Source organism: Apodemus sylvaticus, chromosome 10 (genome assembly GCF_947179515.1).
Source record: "Apodemus sylvaticus chromosome 10, mApoSyl1.1, whole genome shotgun sequence".
Taxonomy (NCBI): domain Eukaryota; kingdom Metazoa; phylum Chordata; class Mammalia; order Rodentia; family Muridae; genus Apodemus; species Apodemus sylvaticus.
In genome coordinates this window covers 17704961-17724586 of record NC_067481.1, presented here as the reverse complement: position 1 = coordinate 17724586, position 19626 = coordinate 17704961, and the positions used below count along the sequence as shown (strand labels likewise).

General features: G+C 39.3%; 1 protein-coding gene across 6 annotated transcripts in view; it reads left to right on the top strand.

The window, feature by feature from the left end:
- The window catches only part of Tlk2 (tousled like kinase 2), an 86194-nt gene that overhangs the window by 46441 nt on the left and 20127 nt on the right, over positions 1-19626 (top strand). For 5 of the 6 annotated variants that reach the window (XM_052195018.1, XM_052195015.1, XM_052195016.1 and 2 more), the window contains 9 exons: positions 482-577; positions 1683-1775; positions 4987-5097; positions 5674-5810; positions 6190-6342; positions 9453-9519; positions 11047-11144; positions 13032-13113; positions 16631-16722. In XM_052195018.1, coding sequence (XP_052050978.1) covers positions 482-577; positions 1683-1775; positions 4987-5097; positions 5674-5810; positions 6190-6342; positions 9453-9519; positions 11047-11144; positions 13032-13113; positions 16631-16722 — 929 coding nt within the window. The remainder of the gene's footprint in view (positions 1-481; positions 578-1682; positions 1776-4986; positions 5098-5673; positions 5811-6189; positions 6343-9452; positions 9520-11046; positions 11145-13031; positions 13114-16630; positions 16723-19626) is intronic. The other variant, XM_052195017.1, reaches the window with a different exon arrangement.

Genomic DNA, 19626 nt, shown 5'->3' with positions numbered 1-19626 from the left:
TTCCCTGGAACTGGAGTTAGATTTATGAGCCACCTGGTGTGGCTGCTGAGAACTGAACCCAGGTCCTGTGTGAGCAATAAGTGCTCTAACTAGCAGAGCCATTTACAATTTCATTTCCCAGTCCTTTCTACTTGGATTGTGTGTCCCCTGTGTTGTATACATCGCCCACTTTTTCTAACAGAGGCACATGAAACATACGTGCAAAACAAATTATAAGAATAACTACCCTATCTGTAATTTATGTATAAAATAATTTATGATTTGATTATTTAAAGCTTACCTTCAGAATCGTGAAGGTACCATATCCAGCTTTTGCATCTTATATTTAACTTGTTTTATTTTCCTCTTGGTCATGACTTCTGGCTTACATTAGAAATGTTTGTTGTATAAAGAGGTAAATGTTTTTATTCATACACATTTGTGGAGAAAGATGCAAAACTCTCCTGTGATTGGTAATGTATTGGTAATACTTTTATTATAGGCTCAACAAAACAGTCCTTCTTCTACGGGTTCTGGCAATACAGAACATTCTTGCAGCTCCCAAAAACAGATCTCCATCCAGCACAGACAGACCCAGGTAGGTTGGGGACACTGTGGAGCTGTACTCAGGAATAGACCTAACCACATAGAAAGTCTGTAACTCTTTCCTTTACCTTTGACTCTACCCTATTATTTACTATTTGAGGTCCATAGGAAGGAATTTTAGCAGGCTTTTCTTTACCATTGTGATATGTTGGGGGTAGACATGATTTTGCTACAGCATGGTATGGAGACAAGAACATACATTTTGAAGGCTTCTGGGCGTAGGTGTAAATTATGGTTCTACTGTTCGCATTTAATATAATGCAAAATTAGAGTAATTCCAATTGCCTTGGGCAGTGGTGACAGTTGAGTTTCAATAAGTGTTAATTTTAAGAAAGTAGTTTTAATACTTGTACTTTGAAAATGTTATACCAACAAAATTTCTTACTTAAACAGTCTTGAGAAGTTTTCTAACAGAGACTGTTCTAAACATTAGCATAGTGTTTCATATGCCTGTAAATCCCAGCCGTGGGAAGACTAAGGCAGGAGGATCTTGGTTTCAGGCTGTCCCAGGAAAGTAAGGAAATGAAAAAGAAAAAAAAGGAAATTATATTTGAAAAGGATAGTAGATCTTTGCTCCAACTGTGTTTCTAAGTTAGTTCATTGGGTGTTCTTGTCTGTGTTCCTCTCAACACAGGATGCTTGTCAGTTAAGTACTATATAAAAGATTTTCATTTTATTGGAACCACTAGTGGTTGGACGTTGAGATGTAGATAGTTGAGTACTTAGAACTTTTTCTCCTTTCTACTTTCTTTGTTTCCACTAGAGGGCACACTTATTCCTTGAAACTTTGGATCCTGTCTCCTGAAATCCTTTCTAGTCAAATCTGATTTTAGTTCTGTGGTGTTATATAATTTTTATTCAATGTACAGTATGGTGAGAATTTGTATAGTTAATTCCAGAAGTAATGTTATTACAGTACAAGTTTTGTGGATGTTGCTAAGGTTTGGAGGGTGGGATGAGGAAAGTAGATTTCATTTCCCGAGGTATCTGTCCAGCTATTGGTGTTTGCAAGAGCTTCTTCCATAAAGGCAAGGAACATGTGATCGCATGTAATGTTTTGTGACTGATTCTAAATTTGTTTGCTTTTGTCTTTGTAGTCTGACCTCACAATAGAAAAAATATCTGCACTAGAAAACAGTAAGAACTCTGACTTAGAGAAGAAGGAAGGAAGAATAGATGATTTATTAAGAGTAAGTATAAGACTATGTAAGAGACTTTATAACAAGCAGCACTTCAGTGTACTTGGACCACGTGCACATTGTGGATAGTCAATTACCACAGTGAATAATGAACGCCTGAGGAGGAACTGGAATCATAGTCTGAATACCTTAAGTTGGAGAATTTGCAGTGTAGTATTTCGATATTTGGCCTTATGTTTGAGAAGCAAATATGTGGAGTTGTAGTTCATATAGAACTATTGGATTAAGTTTCACATTTTTGCCATTTGGAAAATAGTCATTTTTATATTCTTGCTTTTTTTTTTTTTTCTTCTTAGACATGGTCTTTCTCTGTTGCTTGACTGCCCTAGAGCTCAATATCTAGATTAAGCTAACCTCAAGCTTTCAGTGATCTTCCTGTCTCTGCTTCTGCCTCCTCTGAGTGTTAGATTTAAAAATGTGCAACACTATACCTGGCTTTCATAGTGTTAAGCGATTTACTGGTTATTCCTATATGTATGTGTGTGAGCTTGTATATGTGCAACACATGCATGCAGGAGATCATGGGGGTCAGAAGAGAGCACTGGATCCCTTAGGACCAGAGGTAGGTAGTGAGCTGCTGTGTGGGTACTGGGAATTGAGTCTGGGTCCTTTACAAGAGCAGTAAGTGCTTTTAACTGCTGAGCCACCTCTAGTCCCATTTCTTACATTTTAAAAAGCTATTTTTACATGGACCATTCGGCTCATTTTAGATCTTTGATTTTCTGCACATGTGTGCATGTATACATGACTGAGTCCCACTGGTAGACTAGATTGGCCTTCAATTTGTAATCCTCCTGTTACTGCTTCCCAAGTACTGGAATAATAAGCCAGTGTTATCATGCCCAACTCCCTTGGTGTGTGTGTGTGTGTGTGTGTGTGTGTGTGTGTGTGTGTGTGTGTGTGTGTATTCACTTACCTTTCTTTCTCTTCCTCCCCCCCCCCCCCCCACTTTTCCTTGATTTAGTATTTAATCATTTATTTTTACTTTTTTTTTGGTTTTTCGAGACAGAGTTTCTCTGAGTAGCCCTGGCTGTCCTGGAACTCACTCTGTAAACCAGACTGGCCTCGAACTCAGAAATCCATCTGCCTCTGCCCCAAGTGCTGGGATTAAAGGCATGCACCACCTCTTCCCGGCTTTTACTTATTTTTTATTTCAACTTTATGTATGGGTATTTTGCCTACACCACATATGCTCCTGTTGCCCTTTAAGTCCATAAGAGGGCATTAGACTCAGAAATTGGACTCAACAAGGATTATGACTTTACTTCCCTTCTTTATAGTCTGTCAAGATGGTGGGTTTATGGGTATAGCTCAGTGGTAGAGCACTTGTCTATGTGATTCCCCCCTCTGGGATGCAGGGCAGTGTTAGAGAGACCCAGATTGAGATGGCGGAATGTGTGAAAACCTGAGGCCCTGACTTGGCTTTCCTTTTTAAGTCCCTTTGTCCTTCACCCTGATCTTCTACCTACTCGTGATCCTTTCTTCAGACTAGATTCCTTGCTTATCTTCTAGAGATTGGACTCAGGACCTCTTCCGTTCTCTTTCTGTTGTTACAAAAACATTCTGACCAACAACAACATAAAGGATGAAAGAGTGTATTTGACTTATGCTCCGATATGCACTGAGGGAAGAAGTCAGGGCAGAAACCAAAGGCAGAAACTTGAAGTAGTTTAGAAGTGTAAACACACGCTGCTTGTTGGTTGGCTCATTGGCCTGTGTAATTAGCTTTCGTACACAGCTCAGGATCATTTGCATAGGGACAGTAGAGTTCACTTTGGTCCGGGTCTTCTGTATCAAGACAGTCACCTAGAAGCATACATGCCTACAAGCCAATCTGATCTAGGCAATTTCTCAAGAAAAAAATTATATTGTTTTTATTACTTTTTAAGAAATAAGAATTCATCATGAGTTCCCCACTTTTGTAAGGTGTTGGGTGTGACTGCCCTGGGTACTGTCAGCCAGGTCCTACTCCCAGCATGGACTCCTAGAAACTATCAGTGTTAGAAACCACAACTTTAAGTTGCCACAGACTTGGAGAGAACATTCACCTTCCAGAAGTATATTAGATTTTGTATAGACGTTTGTTTAGATAGTCATACTTACCTAAGTGCAGTAAGATTCTTCCTTTGATAATATGGTCTACAGGATTCTGCAGTGATAACAGCTGTGCCTGTATTAGAACTCCTGTATTTAGAATGGAAGGCTGTCTCACACAGGCTGCTTTAGAACCGGATCTGAGCTGGCACACACCTTTAAACTTGGGTGTCAGAGAAAGGCAGATCTCTGTATTTTAAGGCCTAGTGTGTAATATTTCTAGTACATCCTACATGGTGAGCTCCTGTCTTAAACAAAAGAGATGACACTGGAGAGATTGCTTGTGGTCAAGGACAATTGCTGGTCTTTCAGAAACCCAGGTTTGCTTTCCTAGCAACTGTGTGGTGGTTCCCAAGTGTCTGTAACTCCAGTCCAGGGAATCCAGTGGCTTCTTCTGGTCTTTGCATATAGAAAAGGTTAATGACAATGAGCCTGACATCTATATCCTAAGGTATGTGGTGCACAGACTTACATGCAGGCAAAACACCCACACATGGCCTCCCCCACCCTCTATCTTTTTTCTTTTCTTCCTTTTTTTTAAGCTGAAAGAAGTCAGCAAATTTTGTTGTTTAATAACTGAGTGTTAAATTCAGAAATTTTGAAGCCAGATTTGGCCTTGGGTTAGTAGTTCTTCCCCTCTCTGTTATTTTAGGAACCCTGAGGTTTTCAAAGTATTTAGCCCATGCTGTACGATTCTGACCACGGCTAAATTAACTGTATGTACATTCTCATTCTTGAAGCAAGATCTTCTTATTTCTGATTGGCGTGGGCGTGAAAGTCTGGGCTTCTCTGGGGAGAGTCGTGAGAACTCATGTTCCTTCTCTCTTTAGAAATAAGCTGAGAATGTAAGTCCTTAGTCAGCACAGGTTTAGCATACTCACGCAAGTGATTCCATAGCACCATCAAAACCTTTACGTTGAAAAACAGAATAACTCTAACATAAGCAACACTTACATGGTAACATAGGATTGATTAAAGGGGTGAAGTGTTTCCTTTATAGAGATAACACTTACAAAACAAATAGTAATGTTTTTTTTTCTCTTCCTTGAAAGTATTTTCTGCTACTCAGTCTTCTTACAACTAATTTAAAAATCTTTTCCCGTTGAAGGCCAACTGTGACTTGAGACGACAGATAGATGAACAGCAAAAGATGCTAGAGAAATACAAGGAACGATTAAATAGATGTGTCACCATGAGCAAGAAGCTCCTTATAGAAAAGGTTAGTGATAATGAGCCTGAAATCTATATCCTAAGGTATTTTAATGGGTGTCATTTTTTTTTAAACATTTATTTTTTTATGTACACAGTGTTCTGCCTGTATATATGCCTGCACACCAGAAGAGGGCGTCAGATACCATAATAGATGGTTGTGAGCCACCACGTGGTTGCTGGGAATGACCTTTGGAAGAGCAGTCAGTGCTCTCAACCTTAGAGCCATCTCTCCAGCCATTGTCAACACTTTAACTGAGATAAACATATTAAAATGTAGGATTTCTGAGGAATAAAGTTCTTAAGACAGCTAGAGTTTTTTCCTTGCATGTACAGTAGACCAAGACCCCCCAGGTGATCATATGGACATGTTTTCTGACTGTTCATTGCTTTGAGTATAAGTTTGATAGTTTGTCTCTGTTGAGTTTATCTCAGGGGTTGGATGCCTCCTCCCCTCTCCTATCCTTTCTCTCCTCTCCCCTTTTGAGATGATACATAATTTATTAATGGTATTTTCCTTGTTAATACTATAATTACTAATTTGTAAAACTGCTAATTATTATTTGTTTTGTTCCTTTTACTCCAGTCAAAACAAGAGAAGATGGCGTGCAGAGATAAGAGCATGCAGGACCGGTTGCGGTTAGGCCACTTTACCACTGTCCGGCATGGCGCCTCTTTTACTGAGCAGTGGACAGATGGTTATGCTTTCCAAAACCTCATCAAGTAAGTCAACTGCCAGGATTAAGGAACAGAGATTTGTACTTAGCCTTCAGAGTATAAGAGTCAAACAATCAGTGGGAGAGTTTTTGGAAAGAGCCTGTACTTTAAGGAGAGTTATGACTGAAAGGGGAGGGAAAGTGGATAATACCTGCTAGGACCTTACAGACTTGAAAGGAACAATTCTCAGATTCCCTTTTAATAGCTAAGAAAATAAAATCTACATTAAATTAGGAAAAGTTGGTATGCAAGTACAAATCTCTGTTCCATGAAGCATGCTTAGCACTCAGGAAGTCTGTCAGACATGCAGGTGAAAAGTTGTTTACATGAATTTCACAGCAATGGAATTTATTTACCTTCTGTGCCATACTCTTTATATTTCTAGGCAACAGGAAAGGATAAATTCACAGAGAGAAGAGATAGAAAGGCAAAGGAAAATGTTAGCGAAGCGGAAACCCCCTGCCATGGGCCAGGCCCCGCCCACAACCAATGAGCAGAAACAACGGAAAAGCAAGGCCAATGGAGCTGAGAATGAAACGTATGTTCCTGGTGCTATAAAATGAAATACCCTTTTCCCAATACAGGTACCTTGTTGATATCTGTGAAAACACTTACAAAGAGGTCCTGGGGTTTAAAGATTAATTTTTATAGACATGTGAATGAATTTGTCCAACTCAAGAGCTATGTAAGCTATGTTAGCTGATTTTCATAGCCATGCTCTTTATTCAGAAAGTTTGAAATGAGAGAGAAAAGGACTGTTATTTCTGGACAAGATATATTTTGTTTGCCTGTTGATAATAAATATATCACTAATAATTTTCACTTATGTGTAGCTCTAAGGATAAATTTGTATCATTTTATGGGAATTGGTATTGTCTTATGGAGATGATCTGGCTAATATTTTAGAATGCTCTTTATTGGCTAAAAGAGTACTAAGTTCACACAAACTTAGAAGTAAGCCAAGATGGGCTGGAGATAACTCCATGGGTAAGAGCAGTGGCTGCTCTTGTAAAGGGCCAGGGTTCGCTTCCCAGCTCTCTCATGGCAGCTGACAACTGTCTGTAACTCTAGTTCCGGGGGATTTGGTGCCCTCTTTACTTCTGAGGGTACCAGGCATGTACATAGTGCATAGACATATAAGTAGTTAAAACATCCATCCATCCATCCATAGATATATAAGTCTTTAAAATGAAAAAGAGTAAGGCAAGAAAAAATGTAATTGTTATTTTATAAAAAGAATACTTCACACTGGACAGGTGATACATGCCTTTAATCCCAGCAGTTAGGAGGCAGAGGCAGGTGGATCTCTGTGAGTTTAAGGCTAGCCTGTTCTATGGAGTGAGTTCCAGGACAGCTAGGGCTACAGAGAGAAAATCTGCCTCCAACACCCCCCCAAAAGGAATATTTTATTATAAGAGCTTATGAGCATTCTTCCCACCTCCCATCCCCTTGCCCCCATGCCCCACACCTCGTTCTAGAAATTTATGGAAAACACTAGTATGGCATTTCTCAACTTGTGGGTTGTGACCTCTTTAGGGTGTAAGACCCTTTCACAGGGGTCGCCTAAGACTATGAAAACCATAGATGTTTACATTGTGATCCATAACAGTGGCAAAATTATAATTATGAAGTAGCAACAAGAGTAATGTTATGGTTGGGGGTCACCACAGCATGAGGAACTGTGTTAGAGGGTCCCAGCACTAGGAAGGCTGAGAAGCACTGCTCTAGTTGCTTGAAGTGTGGCCATCTTTTTCTGTCAGTCAAAAGTTATTACATTGACATCATACACAAGAAAGATTGAAAATCCTTCTCTCTTCTTTTTCTCTTTTGTCTTCAGTTGAAAGTAAATTTCTTGTCCAAAATTAGGACAGAGAGACAGATGCACACACACACACACACACACACACACACACACAATATTATGTACACAAACATTAAAAAGACAAAAGGCTTATTTTGCTTTTTAATGTTTATATATCAATATACAAAAACACATTAGCCTATAATCTATGCCAAGTGTGCTACTTAAATTATAACTGTGTTAACAAGTTCAGGAACTGCATCTTCTTTTGTTCCAGTGAGAAAGATGCTTAACTGCAGTCCTCACCCCATGTATACCCAATGTGTTAGGAAGTCTTACCTTTGACACGTGCTTGGTAAGTCTATGTTAGATGCTTATTTTATGCCAGGCCCTTTTCTGGATTGCAGATCTTAAAGGAAACAACCCCAGTTTTAGGAGTTCATAATTTATACAGGGGAGACAACACCTAAATAAGCCAAAATTTCAATTTAGTGATAAAAATGTCTGGTAAACTAAGTTTGAGAAACACTTTTGTTAATGTTAATTTAACAGTATTTTAAAACTAGTATATTTTGTATCAGAAACTCCAAGTATTATATTTGAAAGATTCTCTAGACATCTCAAGTCATTTATTTCTTTCATGAGTTCTGTGGTTATATACAGAGGGGTCTACCCTCCAATATTACTTGAAAATTACTTATTACTGGTGCATGAAACCATTATCTTAAAAATGATAAAAGAAGGGGTAGAGTGTGTGTGCATGCATGCCACAAATACACACCACCGAACAGTAATTAGATTTAGTAAACTAGACCAGTAATATGTCATGAGTGGTTACCAGATGGAGTCTGTAAACTCCAAGCTGGGAGGCAGTCAGTCTACTTCTTAATTACAGGATCTTCTGTTTGACCAGAAGCCAACACAGACCTCTGGAGTGGGTTACATTATCCCTTCCTGATATGGAACCCGTTAAAAGCATGGAGAAATTTTAAATTCTTAACTGTTCCCTCCTCCTCCTATTCCTCCCCCCCTCTACCTTCTTCCCCTCCCCCTCTTCCTCCCCCCTTCTCTTCTTCTCCCCTCCTCCCCTTATCCACCACCTCCTCCTTTCCCTCCCCTTCCCCCTCCCCCTTCCCCTAACTCCCCTTCTCCTCCTCTTGTCTCCCCTTCCTCTGTCTCCTTCTCCTCCTCTTCCTCATTCTTCCATTTCTCCCCTTTTGGAATGAACTGGAGTAGCAGATACAGGTGTTTCTGCACAGTAGACTAATGCAGCAGTCCTGGTGCTTGTGTTGTTACTTTTTTACTCTTACCTTTTCCCTTAGCTTAGCCAGAGTTTGTAGCCCTTTCTGTGAGAATGGGTATCCTCTTTGTCCTGGTAATTTAGTATTCATGTAAATAGTGACACTTAAACATTTGAGATGAATGTGGGGAAGGTAAAATGGAGAAAATTCATTTTTATTCTTGGGATAGAGGATGTGTGCTTGAAGTGGGTGGAAATGAGAATGTCTGCTTGTCCATCACATTGGCCCTTTCTTCAGTGCTCTCTAACATTCTATTCTGTAGTTACAGCATTGTGTTAGGTAGCTGTTATGTATGTAAAATGTCACTAAACATTTTGTAATAATGGAAAAATATAACTTACACGCTTTTTCTCTCAAACTTTTGAGTCTTCTTTATATCTCATGTGAAATTAAGAGTTTCCTTTTGATCATAGGACTTCAAAATAACCTGGCTTTAGTCATTTTCAACATGTAAATATACTCTAGTAGCACATTTAAGTATTTCTGTTCAAGGAAGCACATAAATACTTCATAGAATTTACTGAAATTGCTACCATTGTTTTTCAGGTTAACCTTAGCTGAATACCATGAACAAGAGGAAATCTTCAAACTTAGATTAGGTCATCTTAAGAAAGTAAGTATGGTGGGAAAATCTTTTTTAAGAAATGTAATTTCTACTTTACATTTGATACAGAAATGATTTAGTCATTTCGACAAATACAATTGTAGCTTTGCATGCTGCAGGAGTCACACATGGCTGCTGTCGCTGTCAGTCTTGTAGTCTAATGGCTGGATTTTTATTTTCAAGTCAGTGCAAGTGATTAAGCAAGAGTTTGTTTTTTCCCAGGGATGTGTTGGTAGAAAATGTGTCTGTTGTATAGAACTGTCCACATGACTGTCTTTAAAGTAGAAATTAAATATACGGGACTAACATGTCTGAAATTGATGGAAGAACTCCTTTGTTATTAGCAGCTCTTTTTTTTTTTTTTTTTGCCTAAAGTAACTAAAAAATATATTGTACTGTCAATATTCTAATACTTAAAAGAATTTGTTGGTGATATCACTGAATCCTTCAATAAAAAGAATCTTTTTATTGACGGTAATGGGCATGGTGTTTGTTTTTGTTTTTTGAGAGTTTTATGGCCCAGCCCAACTTGGCCTAGAACAAAGGATCCTCTTGTCTCAGCTTCCTAAATACCAGGATTAAAGGACAGCATCAGGGTGTCTTACCATTTTCATGTGTGTGATAGGAGATGGGTTTGGGTTGTTGGGCTAGTTTGTGTGTACCTGTATATGTGTGCATGTGTGTGTATGTTGGAGATTAAACCCAAGACTTTAACATGTATGTAGTATGAAGTGTGTCTTTTGTTGTTGTTGGGATAGGGGGTGTGGGCTAGAAATTGAACCCAAGGCTTTAAAGATGTTAGGTAAGTGCTTTACCACAGACTTAACATCTCTTGCCTCAAGATATCATGAATGTAGGTTTTTGTGTCTGTCTGTTTGCCCCTCCCCCTCCCTTCTTCTCTCCCTCCCCCTCCCTTCCTTCCTTCCTTCTTTCCTTCCTTCCTTCCTTCTTTCTTTTCTTTTCTTTTCTTTCTTTTATCTCTTTAATACAGCAGCTCAGGTGCTTAGCAGTTAAGAAAATTTGTTGTTCTTTTAGAGATCTAAGTTTGGTTTCCAGCATGTCTGGCTGCTCATAACTGCTTTTAAATTCAGCTCCAAAGATTTGTTGTCTTCTTCTGTCCCCTGTTCTCACCTGCACACATATGGCATACACATAGACACACATACACACAAAACACACACACATAAGTAAAAAAAAAACAAACATTTATAGATGCTATTTATGATTATGGTAGCCAACAGTTTTTGTGTAAAACACACACAGAGTTTTCTAGATGTTAAGTTAGTGGAATTTAAAGTATAGAGTATATTCAGTACCCAAAGAATAAAACTAGACAATAAACCTGAATTTTGTAAGGTTTTTGCAAAAGCCTGTATGTGTATGCATGAAGTTATCAGTGGTTACATCTGAGGAGTGGGTGATGAATGCAGAGTATCTTCTATTAGTGTTTTTTACTAGTGAAATAGGTGTCGTTATTTTTAAATGCAAAGGTAAAGTTCACTGGGTTCTGAACTGTTTTCTTTTCCCCTTTTTTAGGAAGAAGCAGAAATCCAGGCAGAGCTGGAAAGGCTGGAAAGGGTGAGAAATCTGCATATCAGGGAACTAAAAAGGATACATAATGAAGATAACTCACAGTAAGCACCTTGGGGCATAAGGAACTGGAGATTGCTGAATATTTTGTGACGTGTATGGTCTAGAGCGATGTTTTTACTTCCCCCAAATAAGTGTATTTAGTTCCTTTTTAGGATATAATATAATTTTATGAACAAAATTTTAATCTTTGTATTAAGAATAAGGTTATGTATGTGTGCATATAGCATCTTACATGAGTAGAGTTTACTAGAACAGTAACTCTTGCCAGCTGTGAGGGTAGATGGGGTTTGCGGCATTTGAAGATACATCTGTGTAGCCTTGGGAGATGGAAACCTGGCCACAGTGTAGTGCTGTAGAGAGAGTATTAGGTGAGTTCACATCCATTTTCTAAGTAGGTAAGACTAATAAAACTTAAATTTACCACATTAATTATAGATTCACACCTTTGTTTATAAGCCATTTCTATGACTGAAATTAGGGAAAAGTAGCTTACAAGTGGGAATTTTTTTTTTTTTTTAACAGAGCTGAGGACTGAACCCAGGGCCTTGTGCTTGGCCACTGAGCTAAATCCCCAACCCCTGGAAATGGTTTTTATCACTAATTAATTCTTCTCCATTTATTTCTTACCATGTACTTTGTTTGACCACTGTGACCATGGACCATTATTCTGGGAGGAACCAGCACAGCATTTACTGTGAACTTTATATATCAAGAAGGAGTTCAAGTACCCTTCTGGTCTCATACTCAATCCTCATGACAGCCCCCATAGTCTTGAATACATAAATCAGGAACCAAGTTTAGAAAAATGAAGTTAATTTGAACAGGAGCCCAAATTAAGAATCAAATTTAAAGAGTCTACTTAATTTAAGTCTCCTTAATAATATTTCTTCCCCACAGGCACACTGCTTTATTAAATTCAGAATAAAGGAATTTTAGCATTAATTGGGATACTGTTTGTAAGATTTTTTTTTTAAGTACTAGGGTTGAAGTGTAAGGCATCATGCATATGAGGCATGTGTGCAAGCTGTATCCCTAGCTGTCTTTATATTTTGCTTTTTGAAATAGGGTCTTATTATGTAGTCCTGGCTGGCCTTGAGCTTTTTTCATTTTCTGCCTGCCTCTAGAGTCTGGGATTATAGTGCATGCAGTACAGGAAGAATCTGTTTGGGGAATACATGGTATCCTAGACTTAGATTTACAGTAGACTTATCTAAAGAGAAAAACAAATTGGTTTAGTTGGCACAGACCTATCTAGATGTATTCCAAGCATTCAGGAGGCTCAGGCCTCCCAGGAGTATAATGAAACCCTGTCTCAAAAACAAGAAAGGCGGGACATGATGGTGTGCGTCTGTCACCCAAACATACTCCGCAGGCTGAGGCAGAAGAGCTGGGGAGTTCCAGGCCAGAATAAACCCTGCTCCAAAAGACTCAGACAGGTTTGACAGCCAACACGTTTAGTCTCAGTATTTAGGAACTAGAGGCAAGTGGATCTCTGTGGGTTCAAAGCCATCTTAACCTACATAGTGAGTTCCAGGAGAGCCAGGGCTACAGAGTAAGACCCTGGAGGGAGGGAGGGAGAGGAATTCATGTAGAGCACCTGGAATACTTTATTTTTAAGGCAAGATAAAAATACCTTGGAGCCTTAATATAATTTTAAAATAGTGAGAAAAAGGATCAAAATGAGCCACAAGTTTAGATGTGGCTACTGAGATAAGAATCGGAATCTGGCTTTAACGGCTGCTGCTGTTCATTATAATTCTGCTGTTTCTTTCAGCTGTGTAACTTGTGCTCATAGTTCACTATAATGATGTCAGTTGTCAAGCCCTCAGCCATGGCTACAATGAGGTGTTTATTTAAAGTTGGAGCTATTACAGGAATGCTGGAGTATGAAAGACAGCCTCTGACCGCAGTATGTTCCATGTCCACAGGTTTAAAGACCACCCAACACTAAATGACAGATACTTGTTGTTGCATCTTTTGGGTAGAGGAGGTTTCAGTGAAGTTTACAAGGTAAGTACAAGCATCTGAATACAAAGAGAGGGTCATACCAATTTGTAGAAATTTCCAATTTTGAGAATTATGAATTGATATCTGTTGGTTTAAATTCAAAAGCTTTTAGATTAATATCTTTAGAAAAATTGCTTCCAATAAATTTGTGACCACAAAAGACAGGCTCTCCCCCTAAAGCCCAGGCTGGCTTGTAAATCATGTAGCTCTAACATTCACAATAATTCTCCTGCCTCAGCCTCCTGAGTGTTGTGATTCAAGTTATGAGCTACTGTGCCTGCTCTTTACTGTTTTGTTTTTTTTTTTAATATTTATTTATTTATTATATGTAAGTACACTGTAGCTGTCTTCAGACACACCAGAAGAGGGCATCCAGTCTCATTACAGATGGTTGTGAGCCACCATGTGGTTGCTGGGATTTGAACTCAGGACCTCCAGAAGAGCAGTCAGTGCTCTTAACTGCTGAGCCATTTCTCCAGCCCTCTTTACTGTTTTTAAGGTAGAAAAATTAGATAAAATGATAAGAGAAAACAGTCATAAATTATGTTGAATTTTATCCTGGTTTTGTCCTCCCCGGTGTATTCATATTTATTCAGAATGAGTATGTATGTGTTCACTTGAGTCTTAAACTTTTTGAACAAAATGTGTTAAATTATATTTTTAGAATTTTTTTTTTTAAATTTTGTGTGTCTGTGTGTATATGTGTGTGTAGACATCTGTAGATGTTTTGGGGTTCTCTGAGGATTACACATAAAATTCTCTTCTTCCACCATATGTTTCCCAAGATTAAACACAGGTTGTCATGATCAGTAGGAAGCACCTTTACCCACTGACCCATCTTGCTGGCTTCAAATTGTTTCTTACATGGAAGCTAGCCTGCTTTAGAGAAGTGTCCTCCAGAGTGCTGGGCACTGCAATTATTTATTGTATTTATATGAGTACACTGTAGCTGTCTTCAGACACACCAGAAGAAGGCATCAGATCCCATTACAGATGGTTGTGAGCCACCATGTGGTTGCTGGGCATTGAACTCAGGACCTCTGGAAGAGCAGTCAGTGCTCTTAATCACTGAGCCATCTCTCCAGTCTGGAGCACTGCGTTTTGAAAGGCTTTCTTTGGGCCCACAGAATATTGACCTCTGCATCTACAGCTTGATTTCCACAAGTAGGAGAGGCAGCCAGCTTTAAATGTCTACAATCCCACATTGTGTTCACCAACAAATTACATATTTTTCATGTCTGGTTATGAAATGCAAAACTGATTTATTATGTGATTTTATAATTGTAGAATCCTGTCTTGTATAGAAATATGGTCTCTGCTGTTATGATTTATGTTTATTTGTTCAAAATTTTATAGTTGAGAAGTCTGAGTAAAACATTCCTTTGCTTCAAGTAGAAGCAATAACCACTGTGTTTTGTTTCCCCTTTTTTGTGAAGTCCTGGGGTTTAAGCCTTGTGCCTCCATTCTGTTCCTGGGGTAGAACCCCAGACAGGTTTCCCTGTTTAAAATGTTCGCTCTTTTATTTAGGTTTTTTTTTTCTGTATTTAAAACAATATTTTTATGTGTATGGGTGCTTTGCAAGTGGTACATAATGTGTATGTGGTACCTGTTGGGGACAGAGGAGGTTGTCAGACCCCTTGTTCCAGAGTCACCATGTGGGTGGTGAAAATCAAACTTGGGCCCCCTGGAAGAGCAGTCAGTGCTCTTAGCCAAGGAGCCCTCTCTCCAGCATCTTGAATATTATTTTTTATGTATTTTTTGGTCTTTGGAACCCAGACTTGTCTTAAATTTACAGTCTTCCTACCTTGGCCTCCTGTGTGTTGAGATTACAGTGTGATGCTGGAACCATCTTAAATGTTAGGGTTTTATTTGTTTGTTTGTTTTATGATGATATAAGTATACAATTTACCTTTTTTAACTTTTTTTCCTGTTTTTATGATATTTTCACACTGTAGCCCAGACTGATTCTAAATTCATAGTGTAATTCAAGGTGGCCCCAATTGTTGGTAATTCTGCCTCAGCCTTCCCCATACACCACCACATGTGACTGCTTTAATCACTTTTCAGTATATATAAGTAGCATTAAGTACATTCACATTGTGTTCCTGTTAACATTGTCCACTGTGCCTGTGCCTTTAGGGCAGTGCTGATTGGATTTCAGCATTTTGCTTATACTTACTCAGGCTTCTAAAGTCCATGCTGGGAAGTCCCACCCAGACTCAAGCTCACATTTTGTTTGCAAATAACATAGTTGAGCTTTGATGAGATAGTTTTGTCCTAGCTTCTTAGAAAGGGTGTGGCCAGGGAGGGCATCATTAGTGTGTTGAAAGCTATGTACCTGACTTATTCAGATCACCTGTGTAGTAATCATCAAACATTATAAACAGTTTTTGCTTTGACCAATGCTTGTTACTAGGCTTGAGGCTTTTCCATCCTTATCAAGAAGGGTCCATGCTAACCTTTCCTTTTATAAACATCATTCTTCCCACAGATAAGTTCTGTTCAAGATTTTCTACACCTTTTGTTGCATTTGACAAGCATTAGTGCTTTTATAGACTAGGTGTAATTTAATATCTTGAAATGGTTTTTGGAGTAAAGCCATGATGGGGTGTATGCTTAAGAGTGTTAGAAAAATTGTTTCTCTTCTATGAAGGTTTTTCTCCTATAAGCTATACACATTTTGCTCCAGCATGGCAAGACCTTTGTTTTATAAGCAACCTCGTATTACACATTACTTTCCTAGAGAAGCAGTGGGAAGACTCGTGGAGCCCTGACCACCTCTGTTGTTTGTAGGCATGCTGTTCATGTGTGTGCACAGATAAGAGCAGTGCTGCTGGACCAGTGCTTGGCAGATTCTCTTCAGGAAAGCCCTGCCCAGCCTGGTGTGCTACTACTGGATTAAGACTCCACTTTTACACTTCATAGTCTTGGCACCAAATGTAAAGCTGGGTGTTTTTGTTTTGTTTCTGGTTCTGGTTCTTATTTTAGTAAACACAACACACTGAATTTTTTGATACTTTGTGAATGGTCATAGTAATGACCATATCCAGCTGGGTTTTCTATGGGAGCAGCCAGTATGTGTCCCAGGATTTCAAAAGGAAAGAGACAGTGTTGATGCATGTGAGTTGTCTAGGCTAGCTGAGGGCTGAGAGACAGCCTCAGGAAGGCAGGCCCTAGGTCAGGAGGGATGACATCAGGGTGAGGGGGCAAGCCTGGGAACACGGGGTGGCTGTCTGTCTGCTTGTGCTGTCTGCTTGTGCTGTCTGTCTGCTTGAGTTTGTCCTCTAAATCCCATGGCGCCAGTGTGTCTGGAGACTTCTAAATTATCTAATCACAATTTTCAGGAAGATGGTTGCAACACTGGAGCAAGTACATGTCGTGCCATTTGTTCATGCTTTCATTTAATAATGTATTTTAGACTTTGTTGGTTGATTTGTTAAATAGAAGCTTCTAGTGAGTTCCCTGTAATTCTTGTTAGTATTTATGCAGAATATAATTTATTCCTTTTTTTTTTTAATAGGCATTTGATCTAACGGAGCAAAGATATGTAGCTGTGAAAATTCACCAGTTAAATAAAAACTGGAGAGATGAGAAAAAGGAGAATTACCACAAGTAAGTCTTGCTGAAGTGTCTGATGTTTACACAGACATTATTGATAGGTAGGGTGTGTGCATTGTGAAAATGCTTTGGATGAATTACTGTCTTTAATCTTCCTTACTGTCCCAGCAAAGAGAATATACTCCATGGTTTCAAGTGATAAAACTGTTGCTTACAGAGACCATTAGAAGCTGAGTGTAAACACAGCCATCCCCTTGGTGAGGAGTGTGCTTCTGACTCCTCCTGTTGTCTCTAAAGACAGTTACAGCAAACTAGGCCCCAGAAACCATTGTCTGTCTGTAGTCGACTGGGAAGGAGACAATGAGGCTGGAAAGAAGGAGCCTTAGTGTGCCTCAGTGGCACATGCTTGACTTGAGCCCCTTAGTATTGTGTTCTTTCTTCCTTTAGCCCGTCCATTTGCATATCTCAAATTTATGTGATTGTAGTGCTCTACTTCCAGTGACTGCCTCTCTTGAGAATGTTAGTAAAATGGCAGTCCTTTTCTGTCCTTGGGATTGCAGGACTAAAGGGTGGTTTCCTTGGAATGAATAGTTACTACATATGCAGCTGTGGGTTTCTTGTTCCACTAATGTCAGGATTTGTCATATTCCCTCCCGAGCTTCTAAACACTGGAGTTCATGGCTCATTTGTTTTTGGAATCTCCAGATTTAATTTACTGTTGTGTTCCCCAGTGAACAGTTTTGTCTCCTTGTGATAGATGCAAATATTGAGTGAGGCAGGTCCCGTCCCTGAAAGGAGAAGACAAGCCCCTTCTGATAGTGCCAAATGCTTTTGGTTACAGAAATAGCCTTGGCGGCTTGCTTTTTTGTTTAGATTTTTTGTTTTTGTTTTTTTTCATAAGACTTTGGAGGAGAAAAAAATAGTAGGGATTGAAGAAGCCTTTTAGTTAACTTCTAAGTCATAAGAGGAAGGTCAGGTATTTCCTCAATAGTCTTGCTTTAAACCTATTGTACACCAGGGAATTGGAAAGTCTTTCTGTTCCACACTAGCAGAACTCAGCACTGCGTGAGAGAAGCAGGCTTTAGGCAGAGGTAACAAGGGATGATAAATGCCTTGTGTAAAACTCCCTGTGTGCACAAGCTCACATGACAAGCAGCTGTAGTCCAGATGTTTCTGAGAAGCCAGATACATTATTAAAAGTGCATTCCAGTCACCTGATGTCAGGAATATATGGCACGCAGCAGTGAATGCCAGGAACACTTCAGAGAAGGAAACCACATGTTCTGACCCAATTATAAGTGAAAATTGTTCTATTGTATTGAGACTTGCAAGAATGGTTAATGGTGTTTATCTAGGATATGCATCTCTCTACAAATACCCTTTAGATATCTTTGGAACCTGTTCTGTAGCTTGCCTGTCATTGGCTACTGGAAAACAGTTGTTTCTAGGGACCAAGTCAACCTTGAAAACATAATTCCTATGCTGGGACTTGTACATATTTTGCAAAGTGATAGCCTCAGATCTAGCTTTTTGGTTGACCTTAAGAGAACTGTGACACTGCATACCAGACTGACTTCCAGAGGTAAAGCTAGGCCCTGGTTCCTCCTGGAATACACTTGGCAGTAGGTTGAGCCTCAGTGATTATAGATTGAGGTGTTCTGTTTTAGTTTTAGTTCTACTTCTTTGAGACAGGGTCTCATGTGTAGACTAAGTTGGCCTTAAAGCTAACAGCAGTTCTCCTGCCTCTGTCTCCTTAGTGGAAAGATTAGATATGTGCTACCATGCCCAGCTAAGTGGTGTCTTTCTCTCATTTCTACTGGAATTAGATCAAGTGAAGTGGCTAGAGAGATGGCTCAGTGGTTCAGAGCACTGTCTCTTTTAGAGATCCTGAGGTCAGTTCCCAGCACCATATTGGTTGACTTGCAGCCATCTGTTAACTCCATTTCCAGGGCACCTGACACTTGCGCGTGCACGCACACGCGCACGCGCACGCACACACAGCACCACCTTGACACCCCCCCCACTCACAACACATACATACACATAGACTTTTGCTCATACTTATGAATGAGAAAGGGATAGACTAATAAGACACTGCCGTTATCTAAACTCTGGTCTTCTAATTAGAACTGTGTGTCATACTTTCTCACTGTTTCTTTTGGGGGCGGGATTGTGGCACCTGTAACACTTCCACATTTGATTTTAACTAAGTGATAGGAAATTCTGCTTTGAGCTTTATGCTATAAACAATGATAAGACGAAGTTGGGGCTGGAGAGATGGCTCATTAGTTAAGACACTTGTTGCTCTTGCAGAGGACCCGAGTGTATTTCCTAGCACCTGCATGGTGCTTATAAACCATTTGTTACTCCAGTTTAATAAATCTGTTTTTAAAATTGGGTGAGTTGGTTAAGTGTCATTAGCTTCTCTGAACTTGACTTGGGTCAAGTACATAATAGATTTTGAATAGTGCTTTGATAATTTAGCATTAGACTAACATTGAAGAGGAAGTATGCTTCAGTGTTAGTAAACATGGTCCTGCCTAGTAAGGTCTTATTAAATTATTTTTCTATATGGGAGATATTTCCCACTTATGTTTGGAGCAAAATAATTTATTTGGTTAAAAAGAACCTTAAACAAAGTAAGACATCTTGTTTTGTTACATTTTGAGTTATATTCCTGTCTTTTGGGGATGGGGAGGGGCATTGAGCATGGGGTCTTCCACATCCTAGGCTGGCTTTTGTAGATGATAATGCCCTCTAACTTCTCCTGCCTCCATCTCCCAAGCAGGGTTATAAGTGCACAGCATCCATTAGACCAGACTCTTTCCCTTCTTCCACCAGCAGAATGAAAACTATGAAAATTAGATTACTATTTTTCTTTTGATTTGTGTGAAGTGTGGGTGAGACAGAGCTGGGGTGGTGGTGTATGGAGCCTGTGCACATGTGTATATTCATGTG